The following is a 20,786-nucleotide window of genomic DNA, read 5'->3' as shown; positions in this document are numbered from 1 at the left end:
GCTTTCCCTCTCATCTTTGTATCATCGGCAAACTTGGATATGTTGCACTTGGTCCCCTCCTCCAAATCGTTAATAGAGATTGTAAAGAGTTGGGGTCCCAGCACCGACCCCTGCGGAACACCACTAGTTACTGATTGCCAACCCGAGAATGAACCATTTATCCCAACTCTCTATTTTCTGTTAGATAGCCAATCTTCCACCCATGCCAGTATATTACCCCCAATCCCATGATTTTTTATCTTGTGCAGTAATCTTTTGTGTGGAACCTTGTCAAATGCCTTTTGGAAGTCCAAATACACCACATCAACTGGTTCCCCTTTATCCACCCTGCTTGTTACATCCTCAAAGAATTCGAGCAAATTTGTCAAACATGACATCCCCTTCATAAAACCATGCTGACTCTGCCCGATTAAATTATGCTTTTCCAAATGTCCTGCTACTGCTTCCTTAATAATGGACTCCAACATTTTACCAACCACTGGTCTATAGTTTCCAGCCTTTTGTCTGCCTCCCTTTTTAAATAAGGGTGTTACATTAACAGTTTTCCAATCTGCTGGGACCGTTCCTGAATCCAGTGAGTTTTGGAAAATTACCACCAATGCATCCGCAATCCCTACCGCTACTTCTCTCAAGACCCTAGGATGTAAGCCATCAGGTCCAGGGGATTTATCCGCCTTAAGTCCCATTATCTTACCGAGTACCATCTCCTTAGTGATTTTAATCGTGTTTAGCTCCTCCCCCCTATAGCCCCCTGTTTGTCCAGTGTTGGGATATTTTTAGTGTCCTCTACTGTAAAGACTGATACAAAATATTTGTTCCGTGTTTTTGCCATCTCCATGTTCCCCACTACTAATTTCCCGGTCTTGTCCTCTAAGGGACTAACATTCACTTTAGCCACCCTTTTTCTTTTTATATAACTGTAGAAACTCTTGCTATCTGTTTTTATATTTTTTGCTAGTTTACTTTCATAATCTATCTTCCCTTTCTTAATTCATCTTTTAGTTATTCTTTGCTGGCTTTTAAATGCTTCCCAATCTTCTATCCTCCCACTAGATTTGGCTACTTTATATGCCCTTGTTTTCAGTCGGATACTATCCTTTATTATTTTACTTAGCCACGGATGGCTGTCTTTTCTTTTACGCCCCTTTTTCCTCAGTGGAATATATTTTTCTTGAAAGTTGTGAAATATCTCCTTGAATGTACACCACTGCTCATGTGCCGTCTTACACCTTAATCTATTTTCCCAGTCCACTTTAGCCAACTCTGCTCTCATACCTTCATAGTTTCCTTTATTTAAGCTTAGTACGCTGGTTTGAGATCCAGCTCTCTCACCCTCCAACTGAATTTGGAATTCAACCATGTTATGGTCACTCATTCCAAGGGGATCCTTTACAAGGACATTTTTAATTAATCCTGTCTCATTATACAGGACCAGATCTAAGATTACCTGCCCTCTGGTTGGTTCAGTAACATACTGCTCAAGGAACCTGTCCCTAATGCACTCTATGAACTCTTCCTCAAGGCTGCCCTGCCCAATTTGATTTGTCCAGTCAATATGAAAGTTAAAATCTCCCATGATTATAGCTGTTCCCTTATTACAAGCCCCAACTATTTCCTGATTTATACTCCGACCAATAGAGTTGCAACTGTTAGGAGGCCGATAGACTACACCCACTAGTGACTTTTTCCCCTTATTATTCCTTATCTCCACCCAAACCGTTTCACTATCCTGATCCTTTGACCCAATATCATTTCTCACTATTGCAGTGATTCCATCCTTTATTAACACAGCCACCCCACCTCCCTTTCCTTCCTGTGTGTGTGTGTCTGTGTGTGTGTGTGTGTGTGTGTTTCTTGTCTGTGTGTGTTGGGGAGGGTTAAACTAAAATGGCAGGGCATTGGGAACCTGTGCAGGGAGACAGAGGAAAGGGAAACAAGGATAGAAGCAAAAGACAGGAAGGAGAAAAGCAAAAGTGGCAGTTAGAGAAATCAAGGGTTTAAATCAAACATGTCCACAGTAAATAATAATTCTAAAAGGTCTAAGAGTGTTAAAAAAACAAGCCTGAAGGCTTTGTGTCATAATGCGAGGAGCATTTGTAATAAGGTGGATGAATTAACTGCGCAAATAGATGTAAATGGATATGATATAATTGGGATTAAGGAAACATGGCTCCAGGGTGACCAAGGCTGGGAACTCAACATCCAGTAGTATTCAATATTCAGGAAGGACAGGCAAAAAGGAAAAAGAGGTGGGGTAGCATTGCTGGTTAAAGAGGAGATTCACACAATTGTAAGGAAGGATATTAGCTCTGATGATGTGGAATCTGTATGGGTAGAGCTGAGAAATACCAAGGGGCAGAAAACATTAGTGGGAGTTGTATACAGACCCCCAAACAGTAATGCGGAGGTTGGGGATTGCATTAAACGGGAAATTAGAGACGCGTGCAGTAAGGGCACAGCAGTTATCATGGGTGACTTTAATCTACATATAGATTGGGCTAACCAAATTAGTAACAGTACTGCGGAGGTGGAATTCCTGGAGTGTATATGGGATGGTTTCCTGGACCAATATGTCGAGGAACCAACTGGAGATCAGGTCATCTTAGACTGGGTATTATGTAATGAGAAAGGAATAATTAGCAATCTAGTTGTGTGAGGCCCCTTGGGGCGGAGTGATCATAAAATGATAGAATTCTTCATTAAGATGGAGAGCGAGGTATTTGAATCAGAGACTAGGGTCCTGAATTTAAATAAAGGAAACTACGATGTATGAGGCACGAGTTGGGTAGGATGGATTGGGGAATGTTACTTAAAGGGTTGACGGTGGATAGGCAATGGCAAACATTTAAAGATCGCATGGATGAACTACAGAATTTGTTCATCTCTGTTTGGCATAAAAATAAAACAGAAAAGGTGACTCAACCATGGATAACAAGGGAAATTAGGGATAGCATAAGATCCAAGGAGAGGACATATAAATTGGCCAGAAAAAGCAGCAAACCTGAGGATTGGGTGCAGTTTAGGATTCAGCAAAGGAGGACAAATGGATTAATTAAGAGGGGGAAAATAGAGTATGAGAGTAAGCTTGCAGGGAACATAAAAACTGACTGTAAAAGCTTCTATAGATATGTGAAGAGAAAACGATTGGTGAAGTCAAGCGTAGGTCCCTTGCATTCAGAATCAGGGGAATTTATAATGGGGAACAAAGAAATGGAAGACCACTTAAATACATACTTTGGTTCTGTCTTCACAAAGGAGGACACAAATAACCTCCCAGAGATGTTGGGGAACATAAGGTCTAATGACAGGGAGGAACTGAATGAAATCAGTATTTGTAGGAAAATGGTGTTAGGGAAATTGACGGGATTGAAGGCCGATAAATCCCCAGGGCCTGATAATCTACATCCTGGGGTACTTAAGGAAGTGGCCCTAGAAATAGTAGACGCATTGCTGGTCATCTTCCAAAATTCTATAGACTCTGGAACAATACCCATGGGTAGCTGAGGGTAGCTAATGTTACCCCACTATTCAAAAAAGGTGGTAGAGAGAAAACGGGGAATTATAGACCAGTAAGCCTGACATCGCTAGTGGGGAAAATGCTAGAGTCCATTATAAAAGATGTAATAGCAGAGCACTTGGAAAACAGTGACAGGATCAGACAAAGTCAACATGGATTTACAAAAGGTAAATCGTGCTTGACTAATCTACTGGAATTTTTTGAGGATGTAACTGGTAGAATAGATAGATACATAGCCATTCGGCCCCTCGAGCCTGCTCCTCCATTCAATGGAGAAGGACGATGTAGACATAGAAATAAAAATCGGGCAGGGGGACTGTGATATACTTGAACATATTAGCTTCGAGAGGGAGGAGGTACTGGCGGTTTTAGCAGACTTAAAAGTGGATAAATCCCCAGGCCCAGATGAGATCTATCCCAGGCTGCTGCGTGAGGCAAAGGAGGAGATTGCAGGGGCTCTGACACAAATTTTCAGAACCTCACTGGCCACAGGGGATGTGCCAGAGGACAAGAAGGGTAGTAGGGATAAACCAGGGAACTACAGGCCAGTGAACCTAACATCAGTGGTAGGGAAATTATTGGAAAAAATTCTGAGGGACAGAATTAGTCTCCATTTGGAGAGGCAAGGATTAATCAGGAATAGTCAGCATGGCTTCGTCAAGGGAAGATCATGTCTGACTAATTTGATTGAATTTTTCGAGGGGGTGACTAGGTGTGTGGATGAGGGTAGTGCAGTGGATGTGGTATACATGGATTTCAGTAAGGCTTTCGACAAAGTCCCGCATAGGAGACTGGTCAAGAAGGTAAGAGCCCATGGGATCCAGGGTGCCTTGGCACATTGGATCCAAAACTGGCTTAGTGGCAGAAGGTAGAGGGTGATGGTCGAAGGTTGTTTTTGTGACTGGAAGCCTGTGTCCAGTGGGGTACCGCAGGGATCGGTGCTGGGTCCCTTGATGTTTGTGGTCTACATTAATGATTTGGATGTGAATGTAAAAGGTATGATCAGTAAGTTCGCAGATGACACGAAAATTGGTGGGGTGGTAAATAGCGAGGAGGGTAGCCTCAGTCTGCAGGAGAATATAGATGGGTTGGTCAGATGGGCGGAACAGTGGCAAATGGAATTTAACCCTGAAAAGTGTGAGGTGATGCATTTTGGAGGGACTAACAAGGCAAGGGAATACACAATGAATGGTAAGACCCTAGGAAAGAGAGAGGATCAGAGGGACCTTGGTGTGCATGTACATAGATCCCTGAAGGCAGCAGAACAGCTGGATAAGGTGGTTAAAAAGGCATATGGGATACTTGCCTTCATTAACCGAGGCATAGAATATAAGAGCAGGGAGGTTATGATGAAGCTGTACAAAACGCTGGTAAGGCCACAGCTGGAGTACTGTGTGCAGTTCTGGTCGCCACACTATAGGAAGGATGTGATTGCTTTGGAGAGGGTGCAGAGGAGATTCACCAGGATGTTACCTGGGCTGGAGCGCTTCAGCTATGAAGAGAAACTGGACAGGCTGGGGTTGTTTTCCTTGGAGCAGAGAAGGCTGAGGGGAGACCTGATTGAGGTGTACAAAATTTTGAGGGGCTTAGATAGGGTAGATAGCAAGGAACTTTTTCCCTTAGTAGAGGGGTCAATAACAAGGGGGCATAGATTCAAGGTTAAGGGGCAGGAGGTTTGGAGGGGATTTGAGGAAGAGCTTTTTCACCCAGAGGGTGGTTGGAATCTGGAACTCACTGCCCGAAAGGGTGGTAGAGGCAGGAACCCTCACAACATTCAAGAAGCATTTGGATGAGCACTTGAAATGCCATAGCATACAAGGCTATGGACCAAATGCTGGAAAATGGGATTAGAATAGACAGGGCCTGATGGCCGGCACGGACGCGATGGGCCGAAGGGCCTCTTTCTGTGCTGTATAACTCTATGACTCTATGGCCTAGAAATTCGGTTGGTAGCGCCAGCGATTAGCGCCTAAAGAGCCCGAGAATTGGGGCGTTACCCAATGTTCGGGCGGGCGCAATGAAGATAGCGACACCTCCCATATTGAATATCCATTTAGCGCCGCGCTAACTCTTAGTGCGCGCCCACGTGCGCAGGCAGATCATGACATCATTTCAGTGTGCAACGCCTTTTTGGCGCCCCTGACCGGATATTCGGTGGCGCCCGGAACCTTTCTGCCTGGCGCTATTAGTGACAGTTGGATGGAATGTTCCCAGGCCCTTCTCGGAGTCGGGGGGCGCTATTTAAAGGGGACAGCTCTAGTATAAAAGCTGCAGCCACTTGGCCTGTTCATTCTGATCGTTGCTGGAGAGAGTTGGTGAACTACTGTTGCACAGTACTTTTCGGATTTAGCCTTCGGAGACTTGGGACCTGCAGGCCTGTCCGGAGCAGTTGGAGCGCTAGACATTACAGCGTGTTGCCCGTCTGGCATAGCAAAGGGAGCTGCTTTGGAGGGGAACGTCCTCATGGCCGGACACTTGGAAGGGGCACAGAGAGGGCCGGGATTGGCCAGAAGGAGGAGGGGCAATGGAGGTCGCCCAATCCGACGATACGTGGCGAGGGTTTTCATGCAGCAGGTGTCATACCTTACCATGTCGGAGGAGCAGTGTCTGCGAAGGCTCAGATTCGGTAAGGAGGTTGTGACTGAGCTGTGCCACCTGCTTGCTGAAGACCTGCAGCCGCGTCTATGGTGCAGGACCTCTCTGTCGGTGGCTGTCAAAGTGACTGTTGCCCTGAACTTTTACGCCAGCGGATCCTTTCAGTCAGCCATTGGGGACATCGCGAATATATCACAATTTGCAGTGCATTGTTGCATCCGGCAAGTGACAGCTGCCCTCTATAGAAGGAGGCGTCAATTAATCACCTTCCCTGTGACCCTGGAGAAGCTGGCGGAGCGTGCGCGGGGCTTCGCTGCTATTGCGGACTTCCCCATGGTGCAGGGGGCCATTGATTGCTTTGTGGGCGCCATTACGGAATCCTGAGGAGTTCCGCAACCGCAAGGGTTTCCACTCCTTCAATGTCCAGCTGGTCTGTGACCACCGCCAGATGATCATGGCAGTCAACGCACAATTCCCTGGGAGCAGCCACGATGCGTTCATCCTGCAGCAGACCTCAGTTTCTGACCTTTTTGAGGGCCCGGCTCACCCACTGTTGTGAATGTCCCTTTAAGGGAATAACTGGTCTCAGACTGCAGTACCGGCAGTGACCACCCCTGTATAAAAGGCCCTAGCAGGCTTCTGTAGTTTCAGTTTCCAGGTTGTCTCCATTCAGTAAAGACTTGTTAAACCAACTCCTGCATTCCGTGTCTCCATTAACACACGGATCTAATACTGGCGACGAGTAAGAAACGAACTTACCTGCAACTCGGCAGCACCTCAGACGACGTTATTGAAGGTCGAAGCCAGAAGAAAGAAAAAAAAAATCCAAAGAAACTCGAGAAACGGGCGTCGACCGTGGGCAACCGCCGTCCAAATCATCGGATTGAAAACTTGCAGGGGAGACTGTCAAGAGCCAGGATTGGTTCTCCAGTCTGTGGTTTCCCAGCTAATCGGGCTGGTGGCAGGTAGTGCACTGATCCTTCCTGGGCTGCGGCGGGCTAGAGCTCGATCAGGTGGCTCTGCAACGGGGCCGGGCAGCGAGTCGGGAAGCAAAGAGAGAGAGAGAGGGTGGAGCACACAGGGCGCGGCCAGTGCTTCGCCTAAGAAGAGGGAGGGAAGTGTCCCAAAGGGTCCGCTCTACGACGGGAATGGTTCTTCAATTAACGGAGCAAATATTGAAGCGCGATAGAAAAATAAAAATACCGCAGAGAACAGCGTTGGCAGCAGCGGCAGCTGCGGGAAAGCGCGGGAGGCGCCATCTTAACTCGGCGGGGAAGAAGGAAAAGCGCGGGAGGCACCATTTTGATCCATCGGGGACGAAGGCAAAGCACGGGAGGCGCCATTTTAGATTTTTAAGATGCCAAAGACTGGCGATATCACTGCCTTCGATAATGCAATAGAAGACTGGACCACGTATGTGGAAAGAGTCGAGGTATATTGCGAGGCAAACGCAGTAGCCGATGAGAAAAAGGCATCGGTATTGCTAAATTTAATGGGCGCAAGAACGTATGGCCTATTGCGGGACCTGATTACTCCAGCCAAACCGAAGGCGAAGAGTTTTAACGAAATTGTTGCTATCCTACAGGAACACCTAAATCCTACACCGCTGCTGATAGCAGAAAGATTTAAATTCCACAGGAGAAATCAGCATAAAAATGAGAGCAATGCTGATTACCTTACGGAACTACGCAAGCTATCAAAGCACTGCCAGTTCAGAGCAGGACTGGCAGATACCTTACGGGACCAATTTGTCTGTGGACTCCTGAGTGAAGGAACCCAGAAGAGGTTACTCTCAGAGAAAGAGCTGACGCTAGATAAGGCTTTCAGCATGGCAGTATCGTACGAAGCAGCAGCAAGGGGAGCTGCGGAAATACAACAAAAGCCACAGGAATACGGCACCTACGAAATGACACGGGGATTTGCAAAATGTTATCGCTGCGGCAGAACAAACCATGACCAGAAGGACTGCTGGTCCAAGGACAAAATATGCAGGCAATGCGGAAAGATGGGACACATTGCACGAGTTTGCAGGTCTGGGAAGAAGACCAACGACAACAAAAAGGCTACTAAGGAACCGTACAGGAAAGTACAAAAGATGACGGACAGTAGTTCCGAAGACCAGATGAGCGATAGTGAATCCGGGAACAAGGGACTAAGCTGTCTCAAACTTCACAAAAGAGGATCACCGAACCATTTGGGTCACCCTCACGATAACAGGGTCCCAAGTCAAAATGGAATTGGATACAGGATCAGCTCTAACCGTCATGAATGAACGAGACTACGAGCGGCTATTCTCACACATACCCTTGAGAGAGACATCCATTGTCTTGAGGACGTATACGGGGCAAAAAGTATACCCCAGAGGAAAAATAAGGGTGCCTGTCGAATACAACGGCAAGAAAATACGGAAATTGTATCTCTACATACTGCAAGATGGTGGACCACTGTTATTGGGACGTGAATGGATCAGAAAGATAAGTTTAGACTGGCACGCCATTCAGGCACTGACGGTGGCTGGTAAAAAGGATGACGACGTCACCCCTGGACGATTGTCAACAATCTTACCTGACGCCAAAGAGGTATTTCAACAAGAACTGGGCACTCTTAAAGGCGTAACCGCCTCGATAAAAATAGAGGAGAATGCAATTCCCAAGTTTTTCAAAGCAAGACCGGTACCATATGCAATTTGCCCAGCCATCGAGGCAGAGCTGGAGAATCTGGAGAATGCAGGCGTGTTATCTAAGGTAGACTGGAGTGAGTGGGCGGCACCCATCATTCCTGTCATGAAGAAAACGTTAAACAATAAGTCTGAGGAGCCAAGGAAGGTTCGCATCTGTGGGGACTTCAAGGTGATGGTGAACCCAGTCCTTCACACAGTACAATATCCTCTTCCAAGGATAGAAGATATCTTCACCTCACTATCTGGAGGGAAGCGTTTTACAAAAATTGACTTAGCACAAGCATATTTGCAGATGGAGGTTGAAGAATCCTCTAGGAAGTATCTCACGATAAACACTCACAAAGGTCTTTACCAGTATAATCGACTGGTATTCGGAGTAGCATCAGCTCCGGCGATATGGCAAAGAGCGATGGAACAAGCCCTGCAAGGGATTCCGGGGACTCAGTGTTACTTGGACGACATCCTAGTGACAGGTGAAGATGACAGTGAACACCTTGCCAACCTAGAGCAGGTGCTCACTAGACTACGTGAACATGGGCTACGAGCCAATCGCCCCAAGTGCGAGTTTTTTAAGAAACAGATATCGTATTGTGGCCACGTGATTGATGAAGAGGGGTTGCATAAGTCCCCTGACAAAATTGAAGCAGTGGTTAAGGCTCCAGCACCTGAAAATGTGTTGCAACTGAGGTCATTCCTCGGATTGGTGAATTACTACCATAAGTTTTTGCCGAATTTGTCCACAATACTGCATCCACTGAACGCCCTACTACGAACGGGAGTAGCTTGGAAATGGAGCGATGAATGTAAGCGGGCCTTTCAGAAGAGTAAGGACCTAATCACTTCAAGAGAAGCATTGGCTCACTACAACCCATCACTACCGATAAGACTGGCGTGTGATGCGTCTCCCTACGGCATTGGGGCGGTACTGTCACATAAATTCCTTGATGGTTCAGAGAGGCCGATAGCTTTTGCGTCACGCTCGTTAAATTCAGCCGAGCGTAACTACGCCCAGATTGACAGAGAGGCCCTCAGCCTGGTGTGGGGGGTGAAGAAGTTCAATCACTACCTGCACGGTCAGAAATTTACTCTACTAACTGATCATCAACCTCTCGTCTCCATTTTCAACCCTCAGAAGGGCGTACCGATAATGACGGCACAACTGCTACAGAGGTGGTCCCTTTTCCTAGGGGCACACCAATATGACATCGAGTACAAAGGAACTAAACAGCATGGGAATGCTGATGGATTGTCGTGCCTACCGTTGCCGACGGTGGAAGAAGAACTGGCAGTGGATCCAGTGGAGTTATTCCACTCGACTATAGTCGAATGTCTCCCTGTGACGAATGCAAACATAGAAAAGGAAACACGAAATGACCCGACACTCTCCTGGGTCTATGATTTAATGGTGAAGGGATGGCCAGCACATGGCGAACCACTGCTGCCAGCATTCTCGCCGAGAAGAGAACAGCTGTCAGTGTGCAGAGGAACCTTGATGTGTGGATCCAGAGTAGTAATTCCACCCAATTTGAAGGATAGAGTGCTCAATGAGCTTCATGAGGGTCATCTGGGAGGGGTAAAAATGAAGAACTTAGCCAGAGCGTTTGTGTGGTGGCCGGGAATCGATAGAGAAATCGAAGAGATGACCAAGAGCTGTACAGGATGCCAGAAGGTCCAAAACGCCCCACCACAAGCCCCTCTACATCCATGGGTGTGGCCCTCATCTCCATGGGAAAGGGTGCACATGGATTTTGCTGGTCCCTTTATGGACTCGATGTTTTTAATTGCGGTGGATGTACATTCAAAGTGGCCAGAGGTAACAAAAATGTCCTCAACCACCACAGAAAAAACTATCACAGTCTTACGAACCATATTCGCCAGGAATGGGCTGCCTGAACAGATTTGCTCTGACAATGGACCACAGTTTGTGTCTGAAGAGTTCCGGAGGTTCTTAAAGAACAATGGTGTTAAGCATTACACATCCGCCCCATATCATCCAGCCACTAATGGATTGGCCGAGAGGTTTGTTCAAACATTCAAGAAGGCTATCAAGGCAATGTGTAATGAAGATATACCACTACAACACAAGGTGGATAACTTCTTGTTTGCCTAGCAGAATGCAACACATGCGGTTACCAACCAAACTCCAGCCATGATGTTCTTCAATCGAAGACTACGATGCCGCTTGGATTTGGTTAAGCCAAACGTCAGAAGAGATGTGGAGAACAGGCAGTTTCAGAATATGAATGAAAGGCCGACCAGGAGTTTTAAGATAGGTCAACCAGTTTTGGCCCGGGACTACCGCACAGAGAAATGGCAGCCAGGAACGATCTGTACACGGCAAGGACCTCTAATGTATACCGTGGACGTTGGAGAGAGCATTGTAAGACGCCATGCTGACCAGATTCTAGAGTCACTGGAAAACGGCAACTCCACACCACGATCTGATACACCTGGCGATGAAACCGAAGTACCAATTGCAGCTACCGCAGAATCGGTAATATTGGAAGCAGACGAACCAAACAACGACATTGATCCCGACTCAACCTTGCCAGAAGAACCTGATATCCCAAAGAGGCGTTATCCAGACAGAATCAGGAAGCCTCCTCACAGACTGAACTTATAATTGCTTAACTTCAACCAATGTATCTAGCAACCATAATTGTAATTGTAATTGTAATTAGTTATTATTTAGTTGTTAAATGAATGTTATGTACTGTTTATCTAAAAGGGGAGGAATTGTTGTATATGTACCTTTAAGGGAATAACTGGTCTCAGACTACAGTACCGGCAGTGACCACCCCTGTATTAAAGGCCCTAGCAGGCTTCTGTAGTTTCAGTTTCCAGGTTGTCTCCATTCAGTAAAGACTTGTTATAATCAACTCCTGCAGTCCGTGTCTCAATTATACACGGACATAATACCTACAACCCTCCCTATCTCAGTAACCTCCTCCAGCCCCTAAAACCCTTCCTATCTCTGAAGCCTCCTCGAGCCCTACAAACCTCCCTATCTCTCTAGCCTCCTCCAGCCCCACAACCCTCCTTATCTCAGTAAACTCCTCCAGCCCTACAACCCTCCCTATCTCTGTAACATCCTCCAGCCCTACAACCCTCACTATCTCTGTAACCTCCTCCAGCCCCTACAACCCTCCCTATCTCAGTAAACTCCTCCAGCCCTACAACCCTCCCTATCTCTGTGACATCCTCCAGCCCTACAATCCTCACTATCTCTGTAACCTCCTCCAGCCCCTACAACCCTCCCTAGCTCAGTAACCACCTCCAGCCCCTAAAACCCTCCCTATCTCTGTAGCCTACTCGAGCCCTACAAACTTCCCTATCTCTCTAGCCTCCTCCAGCCCCACAACCCTCCTTATCGCTGTAAACTCCTCAAGCTCTACAACCCTCCCTATCTCTGTAGACTCCTCCAGCCCCTACAACACTCCCTATATCTGCAACCTGCTCCAGCCACTATAATCTCCCTAGCTCTGTAACCACCTCTAGCCCTACAGCCCTCCCTCTCTCTGTAACCTCCTCCTGCCCTTACAATCCTCCCTATCTCTGTAACCTCCTCCAGCCCCTACAACTCTCCCTATCTCTGTAACTACCTCAAGCCCTACAGCCCTCCCTATCTCTGTAACCTCCTCCAGCCCTACAACTCTCCCAATCTCTCTAACCTGCTCCAGCCCCACAACACTCCCTATCTATGTAATCTCCTCCAGACCTACAACCCTCCCTATCTCTGCAACCTCCTCCAGACCTACAATCCTCCCTACCTCTGTAACCTCCTCCAGCCCCTACAACACTACCTATCTCGGTAACTTCCTCCAGCCCCTACAACTCTCCCTATCTCTGTTACATCCTCCAGCCCTACAACTCTCCCTATCTCTGTAACCTCCTCCAACCCATACAACCCTCCCTATCTCTGTAACCACCTCCAGCACCGACAACACTCCCTATCTCTGTAACCTCCACCAGCCCCTACAACCCTCCCTATCTCTGTAACATCCTCCAGCCCTACAATCCTCCCTACCTCTGTAACCTCCTCCAGCCCTACAATTATCCCTATCTCTGTAACCTCCTCCAACCCATACAACCCTCCCTATCTCTGTAACCTCCTCCAGCACCTACAACCCTCCCTATCTCTGCAATCTCCTCCATCCCCTACAACCCTCCCTATCTCAGGAAACTCCTCCAGCCCTACAACCCCCTCTATCTCTGTAACCTCCCAAGCCCCTATAATCCCCCTATCTCTGTAACCACCTCCAGCCCTACAGCCCTCCCTATCTCTGTAACCACCCCCAGCCCCAACAATTCTCCCTATCTCTGTAACCTCCTCCAGCCCCTACAACCCAACCTATCTCTGTAACCTCCTCCAGCCCAACAACCCTCCCCATCACTGCAACCTCTTGCAGCCTCTTCAGCCCTCCCTATCTCTGTAACCTCCTCCAGCCCCTGCAACCCTCCCTATCTCTGTATCCTCCTCTAGCCCTACAAACCTCCCGATCTCTGTAATCTCCTCCAAAACTACAGCCCTGCCTATCTCTGTAACCTCCTCCAGCCCTACGACCCTCGCTATCTATGTAACCTCCTCCACCCCCTACAACCCTCCCTCGCTCTGTAACTCCTCCAGCCCCTACAACCCAACCTATCTCTGTAAACTCCTCCAGCATACAACCCTCACTCACTCTGTAACCTCCTACAGCCCTTATATTCCTCCCTATCTCTGTAACCTCCTCCAGCACTACAACCCTCCCTATCTCTGTAAATGTCTCCAGCCCTACAACCCTCCCTATCTCTGTAACCTGCTCCAGCCCCTACAACCGTCCCTATCTCTGTAACCTCCTCCAGCCCTACAACTCTCCCCATCTCTGTAACCTCTTGCAGCCCCTTCAACCCTCCCTATCGCTGTAACCTCCTCCAGCTGCTACAACCCTCCCTATCTCTGTAACCCCCTCCAGCACTACAACCCTGCCTATCTCTGTAACCTCCTCCAGCCCTATACCCCTCCCTATCTCTGTAACCTCCAGCACTACTACCCTCCCTATCTCTGTAACCTCCTCCAGCCCTACAACCCTCCCTATCTCTGTAACCTCCTCCAAAGCTACAACCCTCCCTATCTCTGTAACCTCCTCCAATGCTACAACCCTCCCTATCTCTGTAACCTCCTCCAGCCCCTACTACCCTCCCTATCTCTGTAACCACCTCCAGCCCCTAGAACCCTCCATATCTCTGTAACCATCTCCAGCCCCACAACCCCCACTATCTCTGTAACCACCTTCAGCCGCTACAACCCTCCCTATCTCTGTAACCTCCTCCAGCCCTACAACCCTCCCTATCTCTGTAACCTCCCCAGCCCTACAACCCTCCCTATCTCTGTAACCTACTCCAGCCCTACAATCCTCCCTATCTCTGTCAACTCCTCCAGCCCCTACAACCCTCCCCATCACTGTAACCTCTTCCAGCTCTACAACCCTCCCTATTTCTATAACCTCCTCCAGCCCCACAATGCTCCCTTTCTCTGTCATCTCCTCCAGCGCTAAAACCCTCCCTATCTCTGTAACCTCCTCCAGCCCTACAACCCTCCCTATCTCTGTAGCCTCCTCCAGCCCCTACAGCACTCCCTATCTCTGCAATCTCCTCCAGCCCCTACAACCCTCTCTATATCTGTAATCTCCTCCAACCTATACAACCCTCCCTATCTCTGTAACCTCCTCCAGCACCTACAACACTCCCTATCTCTGTAACCTCCTCCAGCCCCTACAACCCTCCCTACCTCTGTAAACTCCTCCAGCCCGAACAACCCTCCCTATCTCTGTCACCTCCTCCAGCCCTACAATTCTCCCCATTCTCTGTAACTTCCTCCAGCCCTACAACCCTCCCTATCTCTGTAACCTCCTCCAGCCCTACAATCCTCCCAACCTCTGTAACCTCCTGCAGCCCCTACAACACTCCCTATCTCAGTAAACTCCACCAGCCCTACAACCCTCTCTATCTCTGTAACCTCCCCAGCACTACAACCCTCCCTATCTCTGTAACCTCCTCCAGCTCTACAATCCTCCCTATATCTGTAAACTCCTCCAGCCCCTACAACCCTCCCCATCACTGTAACCACCTCCAGCCCTGCAGCCCTCCCTATCTCTGTAACCTCCTCCTGCCCCTACAATCCTCCCTATCGCTGTAACCTCCTCCAGCCCCTACAATCCAACCTATCTCTGTAACCTCCTCCAGCCGTACAAACCTCCCCATTTCTGCAACCTCTTGCAGCCTCTTCAACCCTCCCTATCTCTGTAACCTCCTCCAGCCCCTACAAGGCTTCCTATCTCTGTATCCTCCTCCAGCCCTACAACCCTCCCGATCTCTGTAATCTCCTCCAAAACTACAACCCTCCCTGCCTCTGTAACCTCCTCCAGCCCTATACTCCTCCCTATCTCTGTAACCTCCTCCAGCACTACAACCCTACCTATCTCTGTAACCTCCTCCAGCCCTACGACCCTCGCTATGTATGTAAACTCCTCCAGGCCTACAACCCTCCCTATCTCTGCAACCTCCTCCAGCCCCTACTACCCTCCCTATCTCTGTAACTCCTCCAGCCCCTACAACCCAACCTATCTCTGTAACCTCCTCCAGTATACAAACCTCACTCTCTCTGTAACCTCCTACAGCCCCTATATCCCTCCCTATCTCTGTAACCTCCTCCAGCCCTACAACACTCCCTATCTCTGTAACCTCCTCCAGCCCTACAACGCTCCCTATCTCTGTAACCTGCTCCAGCCCCTACAACCGTCCCTATCTCTGTATCCTCCTCCAGCCGTACAACCCTCCCTATCTCTGTAACCTCCTCCAGCCTTACAACCCTCCCTATCTCTGTAATCTCCTCCAAAACTACAACCCTCCCTGCCTCTGTAACCTCCTCCAGCCCTATACCCCTCCCTATCTCTGTAACCTCCTCCAGCACTACAATCCTGCCTACCTCTGTGACCTCCTCCAGCCCTACGACCCTCGCTATCTATGTAAACTCCTCCAGCCCTACAACCTTCCCTATCTCTGCAGCCTCCTCCAGCCCCTACTACCCTCCATATCTCTGTAACCTCCTCCAGCCCTACAACCCTCCCTATCTCTGTAACCTCCTCCAAAGCTACAACTCTCCCTATCTCTGTAACCGCCTCCAAAGCTACAACCCTCCCTATCTCTGTAACCTCCTCCAGCCCCTACTACCCTCCCTATCTCTGTAACCACCTCCAGCCCCTAGAACCCTCCCTATCTCTGTAACCTCCTCCAGCCCTACAACCCTCCCTATCTCTGTAACCTCCTCCAGCCCCAACAACCCTCCCTATCTCTGTAACCACCCCCAGCCCCTACAACCCTCCCTATCTCTGTAACCTCCTCCAGCCCTACAACCCTCCCTATCTCTGTAACCTCCTACAACCCTCCCTATCTCTGTAACCTCCTCCAGCCCTACAACCCTCCCTATCTCTGTAACCTCCTCCAACCCCTACAACCCTCCCTATCTCTGTAACCTCCTCCAGCCCCGACAACCCTCCCTATCTCTGTAAACTGCTCCAGCCCCTACAACCCTCCCTATCTCTGTAACCTCCTCCAGCCCCACAACCCTCCCTATCTCTGTAACCTCCTCCTGCCCCCACATCCCTCCCTATCTCTGTAACCTCCTCTAGCCCGAACAACCCTCCCTATCTCTGTAACCTCCTCCGGCCCCTACAACCCTCCCTATCTCTGTAAACTCCTCCAGGCACTACAACACTTCCTATCTCTGTAACCTCCTCCAGCCCTACAACCCTCCCTATCTCTGTAAACTCCTCCAGGCACTACAACACTTCCTATCTCTGTAACCACCTCCAGCCCCTACAAACCTCCCTATCTCTGTAACCTCCTCCAGCCCCACAACCCTCCCTATCTCTGTAATCTCCTCCAGGCCCTACAACCCTCCCTATCTCTGTAACCTCCTCCAGCCCTACAACCCCCACCCCCCCACCCACCCACCATGATATCTGCGCTCCTCTAATTCTGGCCTCTTGAGCACCCCTGATTTTAATCGTTGAACCATTGGTGGCCGTGCCTTCTGTTGCCTGGGCCCTAAGCTCTGGAATTCCCTCCCTAAACCTTTCCGCCTCGATACATCTCTTTCCACTTTTAAGACGCTCCTTAAAACCTCCCTCTGTGACCAAGCATTTGGTCAGCTGCCCTAATTTCATCCTTATGAACTCAGTATCAAATTTTGTTTTATTACCCTCCTGTGAAGCTTGGGATATTTTACTATGTTAAAGGTGCTATATGTGTGTCTCAGTGTGTGAGTGTGTGTGTGTGTCTCAGTGTGTGAGTGTGTGTGTGTCAGTGTGTGTGTCTCTGTACATGTGTCTGTGCGTGTGTGTGTGTGTCAGTGTGTGTGTGTCAGTGTGTGTGTCTCTGTGCACGTGTGTCTGCGTATGTGTGTGTGTCAGTGTGTGTGTCTCTGTACGTGTGTCTGTGTGTACATGTTAGTGTGTGTCAGTGTGTGTGTCTCTGTGTACGTGTGTGTCTGTGTCTCTGTGTGTGTGTCTCACTTTCACACTGAACCCAGTTTCTCTGTCTTTTCTCACAGGAAGCCTATATTAGGCATGACGATCAGGTTCGGCTGGTGGGAGAGGTGATCAGTGTGTTCGGAGCACTTGTAATCTTACTATTAGAGGTAACGGATGGGTCATCAAAGGGTCTATAGCCGCTCAGCACCCTGTGTCACTGACTGTATCTCTACTGATGTTAATCCAGCTCTCTCACACAGTCACTCAGTAACCCCTCTCCCCCAGCACCTTGTGTTACTGACTGTATCTCTACTGATGTTAATCCAGCTCCCTCACACTGTCACTCAGTAACCCCTCTCCCCCAGTGCCCTGTGTTACTGACGGTATCTCTACTGATGTTAATCCAGCTCCCTCACACTGTCACTCAGTAACCCCTCTCCCCCAGCGACCTGTGTAACTGACTGTATCTCTACTGATGTTAATCCAACTCCCTCACACTGTCACTCAGTAACCCCTCTCCCCCAACACCCTGTGTCACTGACTGTACCTCTACTGATGTTAATCCAGCTCCCTCACACAATCACTCAGTAACCCCTCTCCCCCAGTGCCCTGTGTTACTGACTATATCTCTACTGATGTTATTCCTGTATTGATTTCTTTGTGGGTTCAATGATGAGACATTTATGAAAGAGAATGAGTTTTAATCTAAAGTCTGTTCAACTCTTTTATACAGCTTTTAGAGGAGACACGATGCTGTGATGCATCTAGAATGAAACTGAAACTAAACTAACTGCCTTGCTTCTCTCGGTCACATGCCCTCTGCTGGTCAGGCACAAGCAATCAATACATGCAATCATGCCATTAAGGCATCATAATCGAACAGGCAAATACCATCTCTATTTGCTGATATCATTACATCTCCTTTTAAAACAAAAGTATTTTACTTTTAACTAACAACATGTTTTCTTTGTATTAATCTGCATTTTAACTGTAACACTTATTTAACTTACATTATCATTATCATGGTCAAGGTTTGTTAACCTTGCTTTGTGTGTTCACATGAAATATGTCAATACACTAGAACTTGAAGAAAGAATAAGATAACATTACTTCCTTCTATAACAATAGTCCTTAAATTTGCTCAATGAGTCTCTCAGGAAGCTTCACGTGTCTTGAGGATTTTCTGATTGATTGTCCTTGAATCTGAGTTGTTGCCTCAGATGATGTTTTCTCAGCTGTGTGATCAGGTTGTTCAACAATATCAGTCTCTTGACTTGCTGTGGCTGGTCCCATGAGAAGATCTCGACGATTTCTTCTCAGAACAGCACCCTCATCTGTCTGAATGGTGTATGATCTTGGTTGAACTTCACTCAGGACAGTTCCCTTCTGAGTCCATGTGTTTGTTTTGTCTTTGAACCTTACTTGGTCACCAGTGTCTCCACACTGGTTTTGTGTTCCCCTGTCATAGTAGTACTTTTGCTTTTCTTTCTGTTGCTCTTTGAACTTCCTCACTTTCTCCCCCTCTTTTGTTTTGAGGAGGTTCTCCGGGATGGGTAGGTTTGACCTTAGCCGACGTCCCATCAGGAGTTGGGCTGGTGACATACCACACTCGAGCGGCGTTGTGTGGTATACAAGCATGGTTTGGTAGAATTCAGTTCCACTGTCTTTTGCCTTGTACATCAGCCTTTTCATTGTCTGGACCGATTTTTCCACTAATCCATTGGACTGTGGAAAGTGAGGACTTGACGTTGTGTGGACAAAGTCCCACTCTTTGGCAAAGTGTCGGAAACTTGCATTGTAAAACTGAGGTCCGTTGTCTGTGAAGACCTCGCTTGCATCTGCAGTGGTGGTGTGCAGTCTACAAACCTCTGGATACAGGGAGTAATAGTCTGTGACTACAAGATAGTCCTTCCCTTGACATACGAATAGGTCAACGCCTACCTTGGTAAGGTCTGTCTGGTGCTGGGTGTGGCTTTAGTGGTTCTACCGGATTGCTTGCTCGATATTTCAGGCATATTGTGCAGTTTGATACCTCATTTGTCACATCTTGGTTGATTCGTGGCCAGTACATCACCTCTCGTGCTCTTTTCTTACACTTTTCGATTCCCAGATGTCCTCCATGGATCTTTTTTAGCATCTCTCTTCTCAGACTCTTTGGGATAACTATTTTACTTCCTTTGTAGATGATGTTCCGCCCTGCAGTTCCAGTACTCTGCTATATCAGGTGAGCAGTCTTGCTTCATGTTGGGCCATCCATCCAAGATGCTTTTTCTCAGTCGTCTCATTGTTTCATCTTTGTTTGTCTCAGTCTTTATGAGCTCCATTTTTGCATCTGCTATGGGCAGTGCACTTGTGATCATGTCCACGTAGGTGTTCACTTTGTCATCCATTGTGGTGTTTGCGGGCTCACTTGGGTCTACAGCTCTGGACAACGTGTCTGCTGTATACATCAGCTTACCCGGTGTGTACGCAACATTCAGTGTATAGCGTTGCAGCCTGATCATCATTCTTTGTATTCTAAGTGGACAGCTATTTAGTGGCTTTTGGAACAATGCAATCAAGGGCTTATGGTCAGTCTTTACACTGATTGCTTGTCCTGCCACAAACTGGTGAAATCTTTCACAGGCGTATGTGATGCTGAGCAGCTCCTTTTCTATTTGAGCATATCACGTCTCTGCGTCTGTCATTGAGCGCGATGCATATGCAATAGGTTGCCAGTAGTCATATTGTTGCAGAAGAACGGCACCGAGCCCACTCTGTGATGCATCTGATGATATCTTGATGGGTCTCGCTGGGTCATAAAACCTCAGAACTGGTTCCTCTGTGAGCAGTTTCTTTAGATCGCTGCATGACATCTCATGCTCATGATTCCATTCCCATTCTATGTTCTTTTCAGTTAGTCTTCTCAGTGGCGCCATCTTTTCTGAGAGGTTGGATATGAATTTCCCCATGTAGTTGATCATTCCATTAAAACTCTGCATGTTCTTTTTGCATTGTGGCTTTGGCATATTCTCAATGGCGGACACCTTTCTGGGATCTGGTCTGATGCCCTCACTGCTAAGGATATCTCCCACGAGTGTCGGTTCTGTCACCCCGAGCTGGCATTTCTCTCTATTCAGCTTCAGGTTTGTTTTCCTTGTTGCTTCCAGCACTTTTTTCAGTCTCTCGTCATGCTCAGTTCTTGTGGTTCCCCATACTATGATGTCATCCATTGATGTATCAACTCCCTCCAGGTGCTCATAGATCATATGGATAGTCTTGTGATACACTTCAGGAGCTGAGGCAATGCCAAATGGTAACCTTAGGAATCTGTATCTGCCAAATGGACTGTTGAACGTGCACAGTCTTGAACTTGCTTCGTCCAGCTTCATCTGCCAAAATCCTGATGATGCATGTAACTTGCTGAAATATTTTGCATTTGCAAACTGTGCCATGATTTCCTCACGTGTAGGAAGCTTGAAGTGCTCTCTCTTTATTGCTC

General features: G+C 48.0%; 1 protein-coding gene across 1 annotated transcript in view; it reads left to right on the top strand.

Moving 5' to 3' along the window:
• Nucleotides 1-20,786, top strand: part of LOC147098713 (transient receptor potential cation channel subfamily V member 6-like) — a gene marked incomplete at its 3' end in the record, with an annotated part of 47,290 nt that overhangs the window by 24,701 nt on the left and 1,803 nt on the right. Inside the window, exon 8 of the mRNA XM_085969168.1 lies at nt 17,386-17,483. Within this exon, the coding sequence (XP_085825294.1) occupies nt 17,386-17,483 (98 nt within the window). The remainder of the gene's footprint in view (nt 1-17,385; nt 17,484-20,786) is intronic.

This window comes from Somniosus microcephalus, chromosome 28 (genome assembly GCF_052327205.1).
Source record: "Somniosus microcephalus isolate GS21.2 chromosome 28, FLI_Smic_1.0, whole genome shotgun sequence".
NCBI classification, from domain to species: Eukaryota; Metazoa; Chordata; class Chondrichthyes; order Squaliformes; family Somniosidae; genus Somniosus; species Somniosus microcephalus.
The sequence above is the reverse complement of the archived record's forward strand: the minus strand, read 5'-3'. Positions and strand labels throughout refer to the sequence as shown.